The sequence below is a fragment of the Chiloscyllium plagiosum genome, chromosome 4 (genome assembly GCF_004010195.1).
Source record: "Chiloscyllium plagiosum isolate BGI_BamShark_2017 chromosome 4, ASM401019v2, whole genome shotgun sequence".
In the NCBI taxonomy this organism is placed as follows: Eukaryota; Metazoa; Chordata; class Chondrichthyes; order Orectolobiformes; family Hemiscylliidae; genus Chiloscyllium; species Chiloscyllium plagiosum.
Genome location: NC_057713.1, coordinates 581,545 through 600,965, shown reverse-complemented (window position 1 = coordinate 600,965; position 19,421 = coordinate 581,545). Strand labels below are relative to the sequence as shown.

General features: G+C 44.1%; 1 protein-coding gene across 2 annotated transcripts in view; it reads left to right on the top strand.

Annotated features, from left to right (window-relative positions):
* The window catches only part of agap3 (ArfGAP with GTPase domain, ankyrin repeat and PH domain 3), a 660,759-nt gene that overhangs the window by 482,958 nt on the left and 158,380 nt on the right, over positions 1 to 19,421 (top strand). For both annotated transcript variants that reach the window (XM_043687549.1, XM_043687548.1), the window contains exon 10: positions 8,468 to 8,572. In XM_043687549.1, coding sequence (XP_043543484.1) covers positions 8,468 to 8,572 — 105 coding nt within the window. The remainder of the gene's footprint in view (positions 1 to 8,467; positions 8,573 to 19,421) is intronic.

Sequence of the window (19,421 nt, the reverse complement as noted above, 5' to 3'; positions counted from 1 at the left end):
ATCAGATCTGATATAGAAGTCTCCAGGCCAGAGCTCTGGGATTGTACAGCGTAGGTCCTGAGGGTGCAGGAGAGCTGGGACTACTATAACCATGTCCTCGCTGCACTCATAGAGATGTGCAGGACGGAAACAGCTCCTTTGGTCAACTCCCCATCTAGTCCCATTTGCCAGCACTTGGCCCATATCCCTCTAAACCCTTCCTATTCATATACCTATCCAGATGCCTTTTAAATGTTGCAATTGTACCAGCCTCCACCACTTCCTTTGGCAGCTCATTCCATAGGCGCACCAACCTCTGCCTGAAAAAGTTGCTCCTTAGGTCCCTTTTATATCTTTCCCCTCTTGCTCTAAACCTATGCCCTCTAGTTCTAGACTCCTCCACCCCAGGGAAAATACTTTGTCCATTTATCCTATCCATGCGGCACGGTGGCACAGTGGTTAGCACTGCTGCCTCACAGCACCAAAGACCCCGGTTCAATTCCTGCTTCTGGCAACTGTCTGGGTGGAGTCTGCATAGTCTCCCTGTGACTGCGTGGGTTTCCTCCAGGTGCTCCGCTTTCCTTCCACAGTTCAAAGATATGCAGGTTAGGTGAATTGGCCATGCTAAATTCCCCGTAGTGTTAGGTGGATTAGTCAGGAGTAAATATAGGAGGGTGGGTTTCTCTTCGGAGGGTCGGTGTGGACTTGGGGGCCTGTTTCCACACTGTAGTAACCTAATATCTAATATTACGCCCCTCATGATTTTATAAATCTCTATGATGTCACACCTCAGCCTTTGACGCTCCAGGGAAAACAGCCCCAGCACATTCAACTTCTCCCTATAGCTCAAATCCTCCAACCCTGGCAACATCCTTAAAAAGCTTTTTTGAACCCTTTCAAGTTTCACAACATCCTTCCAATTGGAAGGAGTCCAGAATTCCATGCAATATTCCAAAAGTGGCCTAACCAATGTCCTGTACAGCCACAACATGACCTCTCAGCTGCTATACTCAATGCTCTGACCAATAAAGGAAAGCATACCAAACGCCTTCTTCACTATCCTATCTACCTAAGACTCTACTTTCAAGGAGCTATGAACCTGCACTCCAAGGTCACTTTGTTCAGCAACACTCCCCAGGACCTTACCTTTCAGGAGTTGACTGAAGGGTCTGTTTCCGTCCTCCACATTTCTATGACTGCAGTGAGGACATGGTTATAATAGTCCCAGCTCTCCTGCACCATCAGGACCTGCACTCTACAATCCCAGAGCTCTGCCCTGGAGACTTATATGCTGGTCCAAGGAAGTCCTGCTAAGATTCGCTTTCCCAAAATGCAGCACCTTGCATATATCTAAATTAAACTCGCATCTGCCACTCCTCAGTCCATTGGCCCATCTGATCAAGAACCCGTTGTAATCTGAGGTAACCTTCTTCACTGTCCACTACTCCTCCAATTTTGGTGTCAGCTGCAAACTTACTAACTATACCTCCTATGTTGATATCCAAATCATTTATATAAATGGTGAAAAGTTATATCCTCAGGGTTCTCATGTCACCTCAGCTCCCTCACTCACAGTGATTCTGAGTCCTGAAATATTGATCTTACTCCTGTAAGTCAATGTATTCCCCCTCCCTGCCAGGTGGGAGGGTTGTAGAATTGAGAAGCTCAACTGTCCAGCTGATCTTAGTTTTTCCCTTTGCTTTTCATGTTGTGAAATGTCGTCTAAAGCCTTTGGCATCAGAAACAGAGAATGGTCCAAATGTCAGCTATAAAATCTCGCGATGGGAGAACACTTTGGTGACAGTGACCATAACTGCCTCACATTTACCATAGCCATGGAGAGGAAAGGAGCAGGTGCTACTGAGTGCTCAGTACTCAGTACTACTGAGTCTTTATAAAGCTCGGGTTAGGCCCCATTTAGAATACTGCGTCCAGTTTTGGGCCCCACACCTCAGGAAGGTCATACTGGCACTGGAGCATGTCCAGCGGAGATTCACATGGATGATCCCTGGAATAGAAGGCCTAACATAAGATGAACACCTGAGGATCCTGGGATTGTATTCATTAGAGTTCAGAAGGTTGAGGGGAGATCTAATAGAAACTTAGAAGTTAATGCATGGCTTAGAAAGGGTGAAAGCCAGGCAGCCAGCATGGCTATGTGAGGGAATTTGTTTCTGTCAGGCGGGGACACATGAGCACAGGCTTGGAATTAGAGGGTGTCAATTTGGAACGGAAATGAGGAGGCATTTCTTCGGCCAGGGAGTGGTAGGACTCTGGAATTCATTGCCATGAAGCGCAGTGGAGGCTGGAAAGTTAAATATCTTCAAGGCAGAGATTGATAAATTCTTAATCTCGCAAGGAATTAAGGGCTACGCAGAGAGTGCAGGTAAGTGGTGTTGAAATGCCCATCAGCCATGATTGAATGGTGGAGTGGACCCAATGGGCTGAATGGCCTTATTTCCACTCCTATGTGTTATGGTCTTATAGTTACCATGGGAAGACATTTAATTAGGTAAAAGAAAATTATGAGGCTATCAGACAGGAGTTGGGAAGTACAGACTGGGAGCAGTTGTTCCACAGAAAGGGCACAGCAGACATGTGGAGACTGTTTAAGGAGCAGTTGTTGCAAGTGATGCACAAATTCATTCCTCTGAGACAGGCAAGAAGAGGTAAGATTAAGGAGCCTTGGATGATGAGAACAGAGGAGCTTCTCGTCAAAAGGAAGAAAGCAGCTTACATAAGGTGGAGAAAGCAAGGATCTAGCACAGCTTTAAAGGATTACAGGCTTGCTCGAAAGGAGCTCAGAAATGGACTGAGGACAGCCAGGAGGGGGCACGAAAAAGGTTTGGCAAGAAGGATTAGGGAGAACCCAAAGGCATTTTACTCATACGTGAGGAATAAGAGAATGATCAGGGAGAAGGTAGGGCCGATCAGGGATAGCGGAGGGAACTTGTGCATGGAGTCTGAGCAGATAAGGAAAGCCCTAAATGAGTTTTTTGCTTCAGTTTTCACTGAGAAAAGGGACCTTGTTGTGAATGAGAACTTTGAGGAACAGATCAAGATTGATGAAGTTGATGTGCTGGAAATTTTGGCAAACATTAAGATTGATAAGTCCCCAGGGCCAGACCAGATTTATCCTAGGTTGCTAAGCTGCTGGTGAAGATCTTTGCTTCCTCACTCTCCACGGGAGTCATACTGGAGGATTGGAGGGAGATGAATGTTGTTCCTTCTTTCAAGAAGAGAAATAGGGAAATCCCTGTAAATTACAGACCAGTCATTCATACATCTGTGGTCAGCAAGGTTTTGGAAAGAATTCTGAGGGAAAGGATTTATGGCTATTTGAAAAAGCATAGCATGATTAAAGGCAGCCAGCATGGCTATGTGAGGGAAAGGTCATGCCTCACAAAACTTATTGAGTTCTTTGAGGAGGTGACAAGACAGGTCGACGAAGGTCGAGCAGTGGATGTGGTGTATGTAGACTTCAGCAAGGGATTTGATAAGGTTCTCCACGGTAGGCTCATTCATAAAGTCAGGAGATATGGGATAGAGGGAGATTTAGCTATCTGCATTCAAAATTGGTTGGCTGACAGAAGACAGAGAGTGGTTGTAGATGGAAAGTATTCTGTCTGGAGGTCTGTGTTGAGTGGGGTCCCGCAGGGCTCTGTTCTTGGGCCTCTGCTCTTTGTTGTTTTTATAAATGACTTGGATGAGGAGGTTAAGGGGTAGGTTAGTAAGTTTGCCGATGAGGTTGGAGATGCCGTTGATAGTATTGCTGGCTATTGCAGGCTGCAGCGCAACACAGACAGGATTCAGAGCTGGGCTGAGAAATGGCAGATGGAGTTCAACCTGGATAAATGGAAAGTGATGCATTTTGGAAGGTGGAACTTGAATGCTAAATATAGGATTAAAGACAGGATTCTTGGCAGTGTGGAGGAACAGAGGGATCTTGGTGTTCAAGTACATAGATCCCTCAAAGTTGCCCCCTGGGTGGATAGGGTTGTTAAGAAAGCGTATGGTGTTTTGGCTTTCATTAACAGGGGGATCGAGTTTAAGAGCCACGAGGTTTTGCTACAGCTCTACAAGTCCCTGGTGAGACCACACTTGGAATATTGTGTCCCGTTCTGGTCACCCTATTATAGGAAAGATGCAGAGGCTTTGGAGAGGGTGCAAAGAAGGTTTACCAGGATGCTGCCTAGACTGGAGGGCTTATAAGGAGAGATTGACTGAGTCGGACTTTTCTCTCTGGAGGGAAGGAGGAAGAGAGGTAACCTGATCGAGGTATACAAGATAATGAAAGGCATGGATAGAGTGGATAGCCAGAGACTTTGCCCCAGGGCAGAATTGACTGGGACAAGAGGTCATAGTTTTAAGATGTTAGGAAGAAGGTACAGAGGAGATGTCAGAGGTAGGTTCTTTATGCAGAGAGTTGTGAATGCATGGAATGCGTTGCCAGCTGTGGTGGTGGAAATAGAGTCATTAAGCAACTGCTGGACATGCACATGGACAGCAGTGAATTGAGGGCCGAGTAGGTTTGGTTATTTTATTTTAGATTAGGATTAATCCTCGGCACAACATCGTGGGCCGAAGGGCCTGTTCTGTGCTGTACTTTTCTATGTTTTATGTTCTGTGATTCCAGTCTACAAAAGATCTATTCTTGATCATTCGTAAAGTACTGGAAGGTGGGATCAGCAGTGCTATCAATAACACCGGCTCAGCAAAAATCTGGAACCAGTTGGTGTTTCACCAAGGCCATTAAGCTCCTGGGCTAATTACAGCCTTGGTTCAAAAATGGACAAAAGAGCTGAACTCCAGAGATGAAATGAGAGTGACAACCCTTGACATCAAGACTGCATTCAACTGAATGTGGCATCAAAAAGCCCTGGCAAAACTGGAATCAGTGGGTATCAGGGGGTAAACTATCCACGGATTGGAGTCATACCTAGCACAAGGGACATGTTTGTGGTTGTTTCATTTTAGCTCCAGGACATCTCTGCAGGAGTTCCTCCAGCCAGTGTCCTAGTCCCAAACGTCTTCAGCCGCTTCATCAATAGCCTGCCTCTATTATGCAACAATTCAAGCAGGCAGCTCAGCACTCTCCTCGTGAGAGAAACTAGGGATGGGCAAGACATGCTGGCCCAGCCAACAACCCACACGTGCCATGAATGAAAACAGAAAAAGGATCATAAGTGGGAATGTTCGCTGATGATTGCACAATGTTCAGCACCTTTCATGACTCCTCTGATATTGAAACAGACTGTGTCCAAATGCAACAAGATCTGGATTTTATCTGGGTTTGGGCTGAAAAATGGCAAGTCATACAAGTGCAAGGCAGTTACCATGTCCAGTAAAGACAATCTGACCACCACACCTTGACATTTATTGGGGTTGCCATTGACCAGAAACTCAACTGGACTCACCATATAAACACAATGGCTACACATGCAGGTCAGAGGCTAGGAATGCTGCAGTGAGTAACTCACCTCCTGACTCCCCAAAGCCTGTCCCACCATCTACAAGGCACAAGTCAGGAGTACGATGGAATACTCCCCACTTACCCAGATGAACGTAGCTCCGACAACTCTCAAGAAGCTTGACATCATCTAGGACAAAGCAGCCCACTCGATTGGCACCATATCCACAAGCATCCACTCCCTCCATCTCCAATGCTCAGTAGCAGCAGTGTGTACCATCTACAAGATGCGCTGCAGAAATTCATCAAAGCTCCTCAGACAGCACACTCCAAACCCATGATGACTTCCATCTAGAAGTACTGTCAGTGACCATTGCCTTTGGAGTATCCAGTGCCTCCAACTGTTTCTTGATATCATCTGGAGTGAATTGAATTGGCTGAAGACTGGTATCTGTAATGCTGAGGACCAATGGAGGAGACCAAGGGAGATCATCTACTTGGCACCTCTGTGTGAAGATTTCTGTGACTGCTTCAGCCTTATCTTTTACACTGATGTGTTGTGTTCTTCTGTCATTAAAGGTAGGGATACTTATAGACTCTCCCTCTCCAGTGAGTTATTTAATTGTCCACCACTATTCATGACTGAAAGTGGCAAAACTGCAGAGAGTAGATCTGGTTCATTGGTTGTGGGATCACTTAGCTCTGTCCATCACTTGTTGCTTATGCTGTTTGGCAAGCAAGTGATGCTGTTTGGTAACTTCACCAGATTGATATCTCATTTTTAGGTATGCTCCTGGCATGCCATCCTACACTCTCCATTGTACCAGGGTTGATCCCCTGGCTTGATGGTAATGGTTGAATGGGGGATATGCCAGGTCATGAAGTGACAGATTGTGCTGGAGTATAATTCTGCTGCTGTTGATGGCCAACAGCGCCTCATGGATACCCAATGTTGAGCTGCTAGATATGTTGAAAGTCAGTCCCATTTGGCACGGTGATCATGCTACACAAAACGATGGATGTTACTCTCAATGTGAAGGCAGGTCTTGGTCTCCGCACAGACTATGCTGTGGTCACTCTGTCCTATACTGTCATGGACGGAAGCATCTGCAGCTGGCAGATTGGTGAGGATGACATCAAATATGTTTTTCTTTTGCCACCTGTCACAGACCCAGTCGAGCAGTGATTTGATTTGATTAGATTTATTTATTTATCATCACATGTATTTTGTTACAAAATACACTGAAAGGTGTTGTATAGTATTGCCAGTCTCAAGCGCCATCCTAAAACAATACTAAATCAAAACAAAAATAAACCAAAACATAGACTATAAAGGCAGAAAAATAAAGAAATAACAAAAATGTTATTACAGTCTATACAGTCCTCCATGATGACCCTTGTTGCTAGGCACATGTCCCCTTCACTGCATTGCTGCCACTCTTCAGTGCCATCTCATCTCCATTGTGCTCTTGCCACTATTAACCCTCGCTGGGCCTCACCAGTGCAGATGCCACTGATGACCCCCAGTACTACATTGGCCCAAACTCAACTCTGTCGCCATCATGAGTCTGTTTTAGGCCCACCACGCTGATGCTGCTAATCCCATTGGGTCATGTACTGGGTCCAAACTCACCTTCGCTGCAGCAACCATGAGTTGTCGCTATGAGCATCTTGTCCATGCAGAAGCTGCTGGGAACCCAAACTCACCTCCGCTATGTCCTTTTGGACCTGACCAGCTCTATCAGTAGTGCTGTTGCTGAGCCACTCTTGACAGTGGACATTGAAATCCCCCTGTTATCTGTTCTGTAGATCTCGATATATCTATGATAATGTTTCCTGTTAATGGTGTTCAACAGGGAGGCGTATTTATTCACAAGCTTTGAGGCGGGAGGGAGTGATGGTAATCAGCAGCATGTGTCCTTGTCCATGTTTCATTTGATGCTACTCGTGTGTACGTAGTCAATGTTGAAGATTCCCAGTGCACCTCTCTACACCCAACCATACATCACTCTGCCACCATCTGTGCCAGTGAGACAGACCATACCAAGAGATGGTGGTGGTGATATTCGTGTATGGGATATTGTCTATAAGATATGATTCTGTGAGTATGACTGTGTCAAACTGTTGATTGACTAATGTGTGAGGCAGCTCTCCCAATTTTGGCACTAGCCCCTAGATGTAAATAAGGAGTACTTTATAGGGTTGAGCTTGTCATTATCATTTCTGGAATCTCGGCCAGTGCCAGGTTATTTGCCCTGTTGTATTCCTTTTTTGAGATTTTTCAGTGATTTAATAAAATCGAGTGTCTTGCTAGGCTATTTCAGAGAGCAGTTCAGAGTCCTTTTCATTCCTGGAAGTCTGGAGTTGCGTGTTGCCAATGTGGCAGTATGGTGAGGATGGCAGACTTCCTTCCAAGAATCGATGAAAGTTCAGTAATTCACAATGGTTTCATAGTTTTGTAATTTCAGCTATTTTTTTCATTTTAAATTTCACATTTGCCATGATGTGATTTGAGCTGTGTTGCCAGAGCATTACCCAAATCTCTGGGTTCCTAGTGCAGCAACAATACCGCTGACCCTTCACCTCCACCTCATTTCTGTTTGTGTGGTTCTGTTGCACAAATTGGCTGGTGCACTTCCCTCCATGCCTGTAGCTTGATAAAGTGTTTTCATTAATTAGTAGTAGTAGTGAGCCATGGTGTTCATCTGCACTGTGATTGAGATCCCCTGTCCCAAAGACTTTGTACTGCTATCATTACTGGTATTGACTCACACTGTTCCTCTTGTCATAGATCACTGATAGTAGTTGACAATGCAGTTAAACTCTGTACAGATATTAGCGTTTGAAACATTAGACACTTTTGATAGCTGCAAAACCCATTCCTCCCTAAATGAAAGAATAAACCTCAGCAAACGCTACCACAGCCTTGAGCAATGCTCTGCTGTAATCATGTGATTCATGTATCTGTCATGAAAATTCAGCCAAGCCCCGAAAGTCTGTTGGTGTATCCATTTAGAATATGAAGTTTCCTCTTCCTGTTGGAATATGTAGTTCTGACTTTGTGTTTTTGTCCTTTAGGGGATTCTGTTGAAGAGGAGTGGGAAGTCACTGAACAAAGAATGGAAGAAGAAGTATGTGACACTCTGTGATAATGGTGTTTTGACCTACCATCCCAGTTTACATGTAAGTATTTGATTTCAGCTTATTAAATATGTGACCACATTCTTGAACTGACAATGAATGCTCTGCATAAAAGCACTTTTATTTTTGTTTGAGTATAACTAATGGAGTCAGTAATGGGGAATCAGTGGATGTGGTTTACATGGACTTTCAGAAGGTTTTTGATAAAGACTTACATAAGAGTTTGGCAACTAGAATTAAAGCACATGAGATTTGGGGTCTTGCACTGACGTGGAGAGAGAGAAGTGGTTAGCAGACAGGAAACGAAGAGTAGGAATAAACAGGTCTTTTCCCAAATGACAGGAAGGGACTAATGAGGCACTACAGTGAACAATGCTTGGACCCCAGCTGTTCACAATTTAAATGATTTGGATATGCAAAGTAAAAGTAATATCTCCAAGTTTGCAGAAGACATGAAGCAGGGTGGGAGGGTGAGCTCTGAGGATGCAGCACACATTCACACTCTCTCTCTCATGCACACACACACACAAAAAGTCTGTGGGGTAAATTTGCATTTGCAGAATTATATTTGCAGATGCATTATATTTTTCTCAAAATGTGCACAATCTGCAGGCAGTCAATGTAATATTTTATAAATTCATACTTTGGAAATGGAGCCAGTCTAACCTCCCACCTTTAGTGCATTGTCTGAGCTGAATTATCACCTTTTTTAATAAAACCTTAAGTTATCTCGTGAATGTGACTTAAAAGAAGTTCTGGGATTTACATATTAATGAACCGAAACCTGCAGCCCATTCTAAAAGACAAAAGACTTAACAGCAATCTGGGTTTGTTCAATATATCATTTCAGTTGCCTGATACTGTAATCTTTTGCTATAAATTCTGTGTCTGATTTTTTTTATTATTCATTTGTGGGCCTTGAGAGTCACTGGCTGGCCAGTATTGATAGCCCATCCCTGTTTGCCCTTGAGAAGGTGGTGGTGAGCTGCCTTCTTGAATTGCTGCAGACCATGTGCTGTTGGTTGACCCACAATGCCGATAGGGAGGGAATTCCAAGATTTTGACCCAACAACTGTGAAGGAACGGCATTATATTTCCAACTTAGGGTGATGAGTGCCTTGGAGGGGAATTTGCCGCATGTGGTGTTCCCAAGTACCTGCTACCCTTGTCCTTCTAGGTGGAAGTGGTCTTGGGTTTGGAAGCTGCTGTCTAAAGACCTTTGTTGAATTTCTGCAGTGCATCTTGTAGATAGTACACACTGCTGCTACTGAGCGCCGGTGGTGAAGGGATTGAATGTTTGTAGATGTGGTGCCAATAAGCAGGTTGCTTTGTCCCGGATGGTGTCACACTTCTTGAGTGTTGCTGGAGCTGCCCACATCCAGGCAAGTGGGGAGTATTCCATCACATTCCTGACTTGTACCTTGTAGATGGTGGACAGGCTTTGGGGTGTCAGGAGATGAGTAACTCACCGCACTGTCCCTAATCTCTGACCTGCTCTTGTAGCCACTGTGTTTATGTGGTGAGTCCAGTTGAGTTTCTGGTCAATGATAACCCCGTGGATGCTGGCAGTGGCGAATTCAGTGATGTTAATACTGTTGAATGTCAAGGGACGGTGGTTAGAGTGTCTTTTATTGGTGATGGTCATTGTCTGTCATTTGTGTGGTTCGAATGTTGCTTGCCATTTGTCAACCCAAGTCTGGATATTGTCCAGATCTTGTTGGATTTGAGCACGGATTGCTTCAGTATCTAAGGAATCATGATTGTGCCAAACACTGTGCAATCATCGGCGAACATCTCCACTTCTGACTTTAGGATGGAGGAAAGGCCATTGATGAAGCAGCTAAAGATTGTTGGGCCTGGGACACTACCCTGAGGGACTCCTGCAGAGATGTCCTGGAGCTGAGATGATTAACTCTCCACAATCACAACCATCTTCTTTTGTGCCAGATATGACTCTAACCTGCAGAGTGTTTGTCCCGTGATACCCATTAATTCCAGTTTTGCTAGGACTCCTTGATACCATACCTGGTCAAATGCGACCTTGATGTCAAGGGCTGTCACTCTCATTTCACCTCTAGTATTCAGCTGTTTTGTCCATGTTTAAACCAAGGCTGTACTGAGATCAGGAGCTGAGTGACCTCTGGTGAAACCCAAACTGGATGTCACTGAGCAGGGTGTTGCTGAGCGGGTGCTGCTTGATAGCGCTGTTGATGACCCTTCCATCACGTTACTGATGATGGAGAGGAGACTGGGCAGTAATTGGCCAGGTTGGATTTGTCCTGCTTTTTGTGTACAGGACATACCTGGAAAATTTCCCACATTGTCGGGTAGTTGCCAGTGTTGTAACTGTACTGAAACAGCTTGACTAGGGGAGCAGCAAGTTCTGAAGCACACGTCTTCAGAACTATTGCGGGAATGTTATCAGGCCCTATTGCTTTTGCAGTGCCTCCAGCCATTCCTTGACATCACATGGAGTGAATCGAATTGTCTGGAGACTGTATCTGTGATGCGGGGGACCACTGGAGGAGCCCGAGATGGATCATCCACTTGGCATTTCTGACTGAAGGTTACTGCAAATATTTCAGCCTTATCTTTTGCACTGATGTGCTGGGCTCCTCCATCATTGAGGATGGGGATATTTGTAGAGTCTTCTCCTCCATTGAGTTGTTGAATTATCCACCACCATTCACAACTGGGTGTGGAAGGACTGCAGAGCTTAGATCTGATCCTTTGGTTGTGGGATCGTTTAGCTCTGTCTATCTCTTGCTGTTTATGCCGTTTGGCAAGTAGTCCTATTTGGTGTCTTCACCAGGTTGACATCTCATTTTTAGATATGCCTGGTGCTGCTCTTGGCATGCCCTTCTGCACTCTCCATTGAACCAGGGTTGATCCCCTGACTTGATGGTAATGGTTGAATGGGGGATATGCTGGGCCATGAGGTTACAGATTGTGCTGGAGTCCAGTTCTGCTTCTGTTAATGGTCCACAGTGCATCACGGACACCCAGTGTTGAGCTGCTAGATCGGTTCAAAGTCTATCCCATTTAGCATAGTGATAGTGCCACACAACACGGTGGGGGTACTTCTCAATGTGAAGGCGAGACTTTGTCTCCACAAGGACAGTGAGCTGGTCACTTTTACCGATACTGTCATGGACAGATGCTTCTGCAGCCGGAAGATTAGAAAGGATGAGGTCAAGAATGTTTTTTCCACTTGTTGGTACTTTTACCCCCTGCTGCAGACCCAGTCTGGCCGTTATATCCTTCAGGATCCGACCAGCTCGATCAGTAATGCTGCTGCCGAGCCACTCTTGGTGGTGAACATTGAAATCTCCCACCCAGAATCCATTTTGTGCTCTTGCCACCCCCTGTGCTTCCTCCAAGTGTTGTTTAATATGGAGGATACTGATTCATCAGCCGAAGGAGGACGGTACGTGGTAACCAGTAAGATGTTTCCTTGCTCATGTTTAACCTGAAACCATGAGACCTCATGGAGTCCGCGTCAATGTGAAGGACTCCCAGGGAAACTCTCTCCCAGCTGTATCCCACTGTGCCACCACCTCTGCTGGGTCTGTCCTGCAGGTGGAACAGGACTTATCTTAGGATGGTAATGGTCGTGTCTGGCGTGTTATCTGTAAGGTATGATTCCATAAGAATGACTATGTTGGGCTGTTGCTTGACTAGTCTGTGAGACAGCTCTCCCAATCTCCCCCAGATGTTCATGAGGAGGACTTTGCACGGTTGTTTGTGCTTTTGCCATTGACCTTTTTCAAGGTCAATGTCAGGTTGTTCTTGCAGTTTCGTTTCTTTGTTGTGACTTTTTAGTGATCCTGTTCCATAGCTACCTGATGAAGAAGCATCGCTACGAAAGCTAGTGCTTCCAAGTAAACCTGTTGGATTATAACCTGGTGTTATGTGATTTTTTAACTTTGGAAAAAGTGAGGACTGCAGATGCTGGAAATCAGAATCTAGATTAGAGTGGTGCTGGAAAAGCACAGCAGGTTAGGCAGCATCTGAGCAGCAGGAAAATCTACGTTTTGAGCAAAAGCCCTTCATTCCTGATGAAGGGCTTTTGCCCTAAACATCGATTTTCCTGCTGCTCAGATGCTGCCTGACCTGCTGTGCTTTTCCAGCACCACTCTAATCTAGACTGATTGTTAACATTGTCCATCTCAGTCCAACACCGGCTCCTCTATATCATAGCCATACCTAGGAACAGGAGTAGTTAGAAGAGACTTTGACACTGACTCTGATCTCCAGCATCTGCAGTCCTCACTTTCTACACTGGAATAGGCTATTCAACCTCTTGAGCGTGTTACATCGTTCAATGAGATCATGGCTAATAGTTGGCCTAACTACATGTATCTGCCTTTTAATACCGTTGCTTAATGAAAACATTATCTATCTCCAGTTGAAAACTAACAACTAATCCAGCATCAACAGCCCTTTGTAGAAGAGAGTTCCAAACCTCTTCCACCGTTTGTGTGTAGAAGTGCTTCCTAACATCACTCCTGAACGGTCTGGCCTTAACATTTAGACCATGTCCCTTAATTCTAGAAAAGTTTACTTTTATCTACCCTGTCATTTTTTGTTAATTATCTTGAAAACGTCAATCCAATCATCCCTTAACCTCCTTAATTCTAGAGAAAACAGTCCTAATATGTATGATCTTTCTTTGTAACTTCACTCCTGAAGACCAGGTATATTTCTTGTCAATCTAATTTTTGCTCCCTCCAAGGCCAGTATATCTTCCCAAAGGTGTGTTGCTCAGATCTGCTCACTGTTCTCCAATTAGCACCTAATCATGATTTTATATAGCTGCTGTATAACTTCTGTATCCCTATACTCCTGTCTTCTAGTTTTAAAACCCAGCATTTCATTAGTTTCCTTGATTATTTTCTGCACCTGTTAGTGGCATTTTGAATTGATTTGACTTGATTTGTTATTGTCACGTACCGAGATACACTGAAAAGTATTGTTTTGCCTGCTATCCAGGCAAATAATACCTTCTGTCAGTACATCAGGGGTAATAGAACAGAATGCAAAATATAGTGTTGCAGCTACAGAGAAAATGCAGGGAAAGATCAACTCTAACGTATGAAAGGTTGTTTACAAAATTGATAACAGCAGGGAAGAAGCTGCTCTTGAATCTGTTGATATGTGTTTTAATGCTTCTGTATCTGCCTGATAGAAGAGGGTGGAAGAAAGTATAACTGGGGTGGGAGGCATGCAAAAAAGCACCTGGACTTCCAAGTCTCTGAACATCCACTGTGTTTAACTTCATACCATCTACAAAATACACTGATCTATGCTTTCAGTCCAAAATGATGGATAACCTCATACTGGCTTCCATTGAACTCCATCTGTCAGAGTTTTGCTCATTCATCTAGTCTAAGTCTCTTTGTAATTTTATACTATGTTTTTGCTGTCTACAATGTCACCTAACTTTGTGACATCAACAAATTGGATATATGACTTTCTGTGCCATTCTACAATCATTAACAAATAATGTCAATAATTGAGGCCCTAACTCAGATCTGTGTGGGACAGCACTGGTCATATGCTGCCAGTTTGAGTACCTACCCATTATCCCTACTTTCTGTTGCCTATCACTCAACCTATTTCCCAGCCATGTCAACCCTGACAGCCTATGGAAGTCTTTATAAACAGCATCCATAGACATTCCTCTGTCCATTTCCATAGCGAGCTCTTCAAAAGATTCAGTGACGTTAGTCAAGCATGACCTACCTATCATGAATTCATGGTTCTCTTCCTGATTAAGTGAATCAATGTGTTCAGTTAGTACATCCTTAATTATAGACTCCAACAATTTCTCTGCCATAGATGTTTGGTTAACTGGTCTGTAATTCCCTGGTTTTCCTCTCCCACCCTTCTTAAAAAGCAGAGGCATATGTGCAATTATCCAATCCATAGAGATGACTTCTGAATGTAGGGAACTCTGAAAGATTATAGTTAGGACGTTGACAATGTGCTCCCATACTTCCTTTAACATGGAAACTGTTTAAACCCTGGGAATTTATTACTCATTAATTCCAGTAATTTCCTCATTATTGATGTTTAACGTATGTTAATTTCATTCAGTCTCTGTCCCCGATCCATTATTAATTTACTTGCGACTTCTGGCAAGCTATTTTGCATTTCTACTGTAAATATTGAGGCAAGGTAATTATTCAGTATGTCTGCCTTTTCCCCATTGTTATTGACAGGATCCCCAATTTCAGTCTTTAGTAGGCCAACATTGCTCCTCAGCAACCACTTTTCCTTTATGTAACTATAACATGCCTTCTTACTGAATTTGATGTCCCTGGTATGTTTCCTTTCATAATCCCTTTTAGTAGCTCTTATAATCTCTTTGTGGTCCTTTTGCTGGTCTTTCTATCTTTCCCATTCAACAGGATCTGTGTTGTTTTTGCATTTTTCTAAGCTGTTCCTGTTAGTTTTGTGATTTCTGCTGTCACTGACTACTTTTTTCATATCCCTTCTCAGGGGTATGAACATAGTGGCTATAAGTGCAGGTCAGAGACTAGGAATAATTCATTTCCTGACTCCCCAAAGCCTGTCCATCATCTAAGGCAGAAGTCAAGAGTGTGATGGAATACTGCAGGGATGAGTGCAGCCCCTATAACACTCAAGAAGCCTGACACCATCCAGGACAAAGCAGCCTGTTTGATTGGCACCACGTCCACAAACATTCACTCCCTCCACCACCGATGCTCAGTAGCTGCAGTGTGTATAATATACAAGAGATTCACAAAGATCCTTGGATAGCACCTTCCAAACTTATGACCACTTCCATCTCGAAGGACAAGGGCAGCAAATACATGGGAACACCATCCCCTGCAAGTTCCCCTCCAAGCCACTCCCCATCCTGACTTGGAAATACATCACCATTCCGTCATTATTGCTGGGTCAATATCCTAGAAGTCCCCCCTTGAGAGCATTATGGGTTTACCGACATCACATGGACTGCAGTGGTTCAAGAAGGCAACTCACCACTATACCCTCAATGGGCAATTAAGGATGGTGTCATAAATGGTGGACCAGTCAGCAATACTCACATCCTAGGAATGAATATTTTAAGAAAAGGCCACAGATGGAGTGGTGTACACAGTTATCGTCATCGGGCTTTAAGAAGGTATAGAGGGCATTTCACCAGAATTGATCCAGGGATAATTGAATTTAGTTACATGGTTCAGTTAAAAAAGCTGATGTTTTTTACTTTCGAGCCAAGGAGATCTGTCAAGGTCTACAAGATTATGATCAGTCTTGAAAAGGTAGACAAAGGAAAGCTGTTCCTGTCAGCTGATGGTAAATAATCTAGGAGTCACAGATTGAAGGTTTTGGACAGGACACGGGGTGGGGTGGAAGGGGATTGTGAGGAAAATGTGAGGACACAGTAGCACTGTGCTGCTGGCAGCCTATGAGGGTGGAGATGATCTATGATTTGACAGAGATTGAACAGGCTTAATGGCTACAAATGTGTAGGGCTGCGGGAATTGAAGGAGAAATGAAACTGTCTTGACTGCTCTGTGTAAGGTTGACATGGACTTGATGGGCTGAAAGGCCTCCCACTGTGCAGTAACGACTTGATGATTCTGGGAGAGAGTTAATTATCCAAGATTATTGCTATACTTGGTGAAGTAGGACTCACAGCGAGAAAAATAATTGCATTAAAGTTTAAAATACAATTTACAAATCATTTATTAATTTCTGTCATAATGACCAGCTGACTGCACCTAACAATTGTACAAATGTGATGATTGTCTATTCGGCTTCACAGTAAAACTCTCGTTCTGAATTAGTAAGCTCTGGATTCAAGTCCAACACCAGGACCAGTGGAGAGTGTTCCCATTGATTCCAGTGTTGCGCAGGCCTCTTGATGCCACCGTTGGTCAAACGTAGCCGAGATGTCAAGGCTGTTAGTCTTATCTCCCCTCTGGAATTCAGCTCTTTTGTCAATGTTTGAACCAAGGCTGGAATGAGATCAGGAACTGAGTAGCACCGGCAAAACTCAAACTGTGTGTCACTGATCAGGAGCGGGTGCTGCTTGATAGCACTGTCGATGATAGTTTCCATCACTTTACTGATGATCAAGAGGAAATTGATGGGATAGTAATTGGCCAGATTGACCATTCAAAATATATGTTTTCAACAAGGAGATAGATTTCGCTGGTGTGGCTAAAGGGATCAAGGGTATCGGGAAAGGTGGGATTAGGTCATTGAGCTAGATCAGCCATGATTATATTGAATGGTGGATCAGGTTTGATGGGCTGAATGGCCTACTTCTGCTCCTAGCTTCTATGTCTGTGTGTTTGGATTAGTCCTGGTTTTTTTGTGCACAGAACATAACTGGGCAATTTTCCACAATGTCAGGTAGATGGCATAGTTATAGCTGGACGAGAACAGCTTGGCCAGGAATGTGACAAGTTCTGGAGAACAAATGCCTTCTGGTACTTCATTTCACTTTCTGTTTGCATCAGACATTCTTTGTGTTCTGTGATATTAAGTAAGTGTGATAACTCTGCATACCAACTGCTGTCCAGATCATTGTCACTGTGATGTGTGTCTGATCTCAGCATCACTTGAGGGGGATAGGGAGTGGTGTCTCTGTCTCTTTGATCTCAGTCTCCCTTCAGTGTGAGTGTGTCTGAGCTCAGCATCACTCTCGGATGTGCGTGAGTGTGTGAGAGAGAGAGATCTCAGTGTCACTCTGGTGTGGAATAAAGAATCTACTGATGACAGTGAAACCATTATAGATTGTCAGAAAAACCCATCTGGCTCACAAATGTCTTTTATGTGACTCCAGACCCACAGTGATGTAGCTGACTCTCAGCTACCTTCTGAAATGGCCAAGCAAGCCACTCAGTTCTATCAATCACTATAAATTCTCAGCAAAGACATTAAATCAATGAACTGTCATATATAGAATTAGGGGCATAGGTTTAAGGTGAGAGGGGGAAGGTTTAAAGGAGATGTGCGAGGAAATTGTTTTACACAGATGATGGTAGATGCCTGGGACATTTTAGAGGCATTTAGACAGACACGTGAACAGTGATATGGACCAAATGCAGACAGATGGGATTAGTTTGGGTTGGTATCATGGTTGGCACAGGAATAGTGGGCTAAAGAGCCTGTTCCTGTGCTGTTCCACTGTACTGTGTGAACAGCCTTTGAAGAGAGACTGGATCAGGTAGGACTATATGCACTGGAGTTTAGAAGATTGGGGTGGCGGGGGATGGTTTATTATGGACCTACAAATTTCTAGCAGTACTAGATAGGGAAAATATAAGAAGGATGCTCCCTATAACCAGGGAGACCAGGCCCAGGGGGTCACAGTCTAAGGATATAGGTTAGGACTTTTAGGACCGAGTTGAGGAGAAATATCTTCACCCGGAGTGTGGGGAGCCTGTGGAATTCTCTATTATAGAAAGTGGTTTTGCCCAAAATATTGAATGTTTTCAAGAAGGAGTTAGATACAGTTCCTAGGGCTGGAGGGATCGCAGGGTATGGGGGAGAAAGCAGGAACAGGGGACTGAGTTGGATGATCACCATCAGCATATCGACTGGCAGAGCAGGCTCAAAGGGCCGAATAGCCTACTCCTACACCTATTTTCTTTACTTCCATGGGTCACTCTGTGTTTAACATGGGTGAGCTCAGTGTCACTCTGTGTTTAACGTGGCTGACCTCAGTGTCACTCTGTTTTAAAAGTCTTGTTTAGATCCATGGACTCTGCAGTGTGCATTGCTATGTTGGTGCCAGCTGTTTGTATTCTTTGTCCAACAGTGCCCTCTTCTCTCCCAGTCATGTAACATGTAATTTGTAATCAGTCACTCCTTTCTTTACTCCTTTATTTATTTTGTCCTGCATTATCCAGGATGTCCAGTCTATAATCTTTGAATTGTCCATGTACTGCCCCTGGGTTGCTCTGAGTTCATCACTGTTCAGCCCATGAGGCTGTTTTATTTTGAATCTCCTGGCTGGGTACTGAAGTTGGAGTACTTGCCTGTTCTAAGTGCTGTGTCTCCATATGACTGCCTCATTTTCATGTATCTAAATGTGCTGTTGAGGTTATAAAAACAGCATTAAATCCTCATGGTCATTAGCAGTGGTTCTACAGAAATAGAAATTAATAGACAATAAATTATTATTTTATATTTTATTGCATGCATGATGAGCTTCCTAATACTTTTTGAATTACTTAAAGCAAATGATTTATTGCAGTGTTCTGGCCACTCAAAGACAAGTCAGTGCTGAAAAATCCTTCAGATGAGGAATGCGATATTTTGTTGTGAAGTGTTGCACTTGAATGTCGATCAGTAAACTGTTGCAGTAGCCAGTGCAGTGAGGACTCTGGTCAGAATTGCTTAGCAATCTTCTTCCTGATTACTGTCAAGTGATCCCTGGGTTAGAGAGAGAAGGGGGGGAAATCAGCCATGGTTCCTGTTCCTGATCACTGTCCGGTGATCCCCTTATTTTTGAGAGAGAGAGAGAGAGACACACAAAGGGAAACCAGCCGTTATACTCATACCATTCAAGGCTATGGACCTAGACAGTAAAGCAAGACTAGGGTAATTTACCATACGCTTGGTAGTTCAGATTCTATGGGCTGAAGGGCCTTTTCCATCCTATATGATTCTGCAGTTCATGTTTACTCAATACACCTGTTATCCACCCTCTCTTACTAACACTCCCTTGCTTGTTCCCTCTACATCTCACACCCACCCTGTCTTCTTTTCCAGGCCTCTTCCTCTCGCCCCCACCTTCCTCTCTCACTCACTCATGTTCCTTTCCAACCTCCCTCATCCATTCAGCCCCCTTCACCTGTCCATTCTCCTGCAGTCTCTTCCTCTCAGATACATCCACACCCCCCCA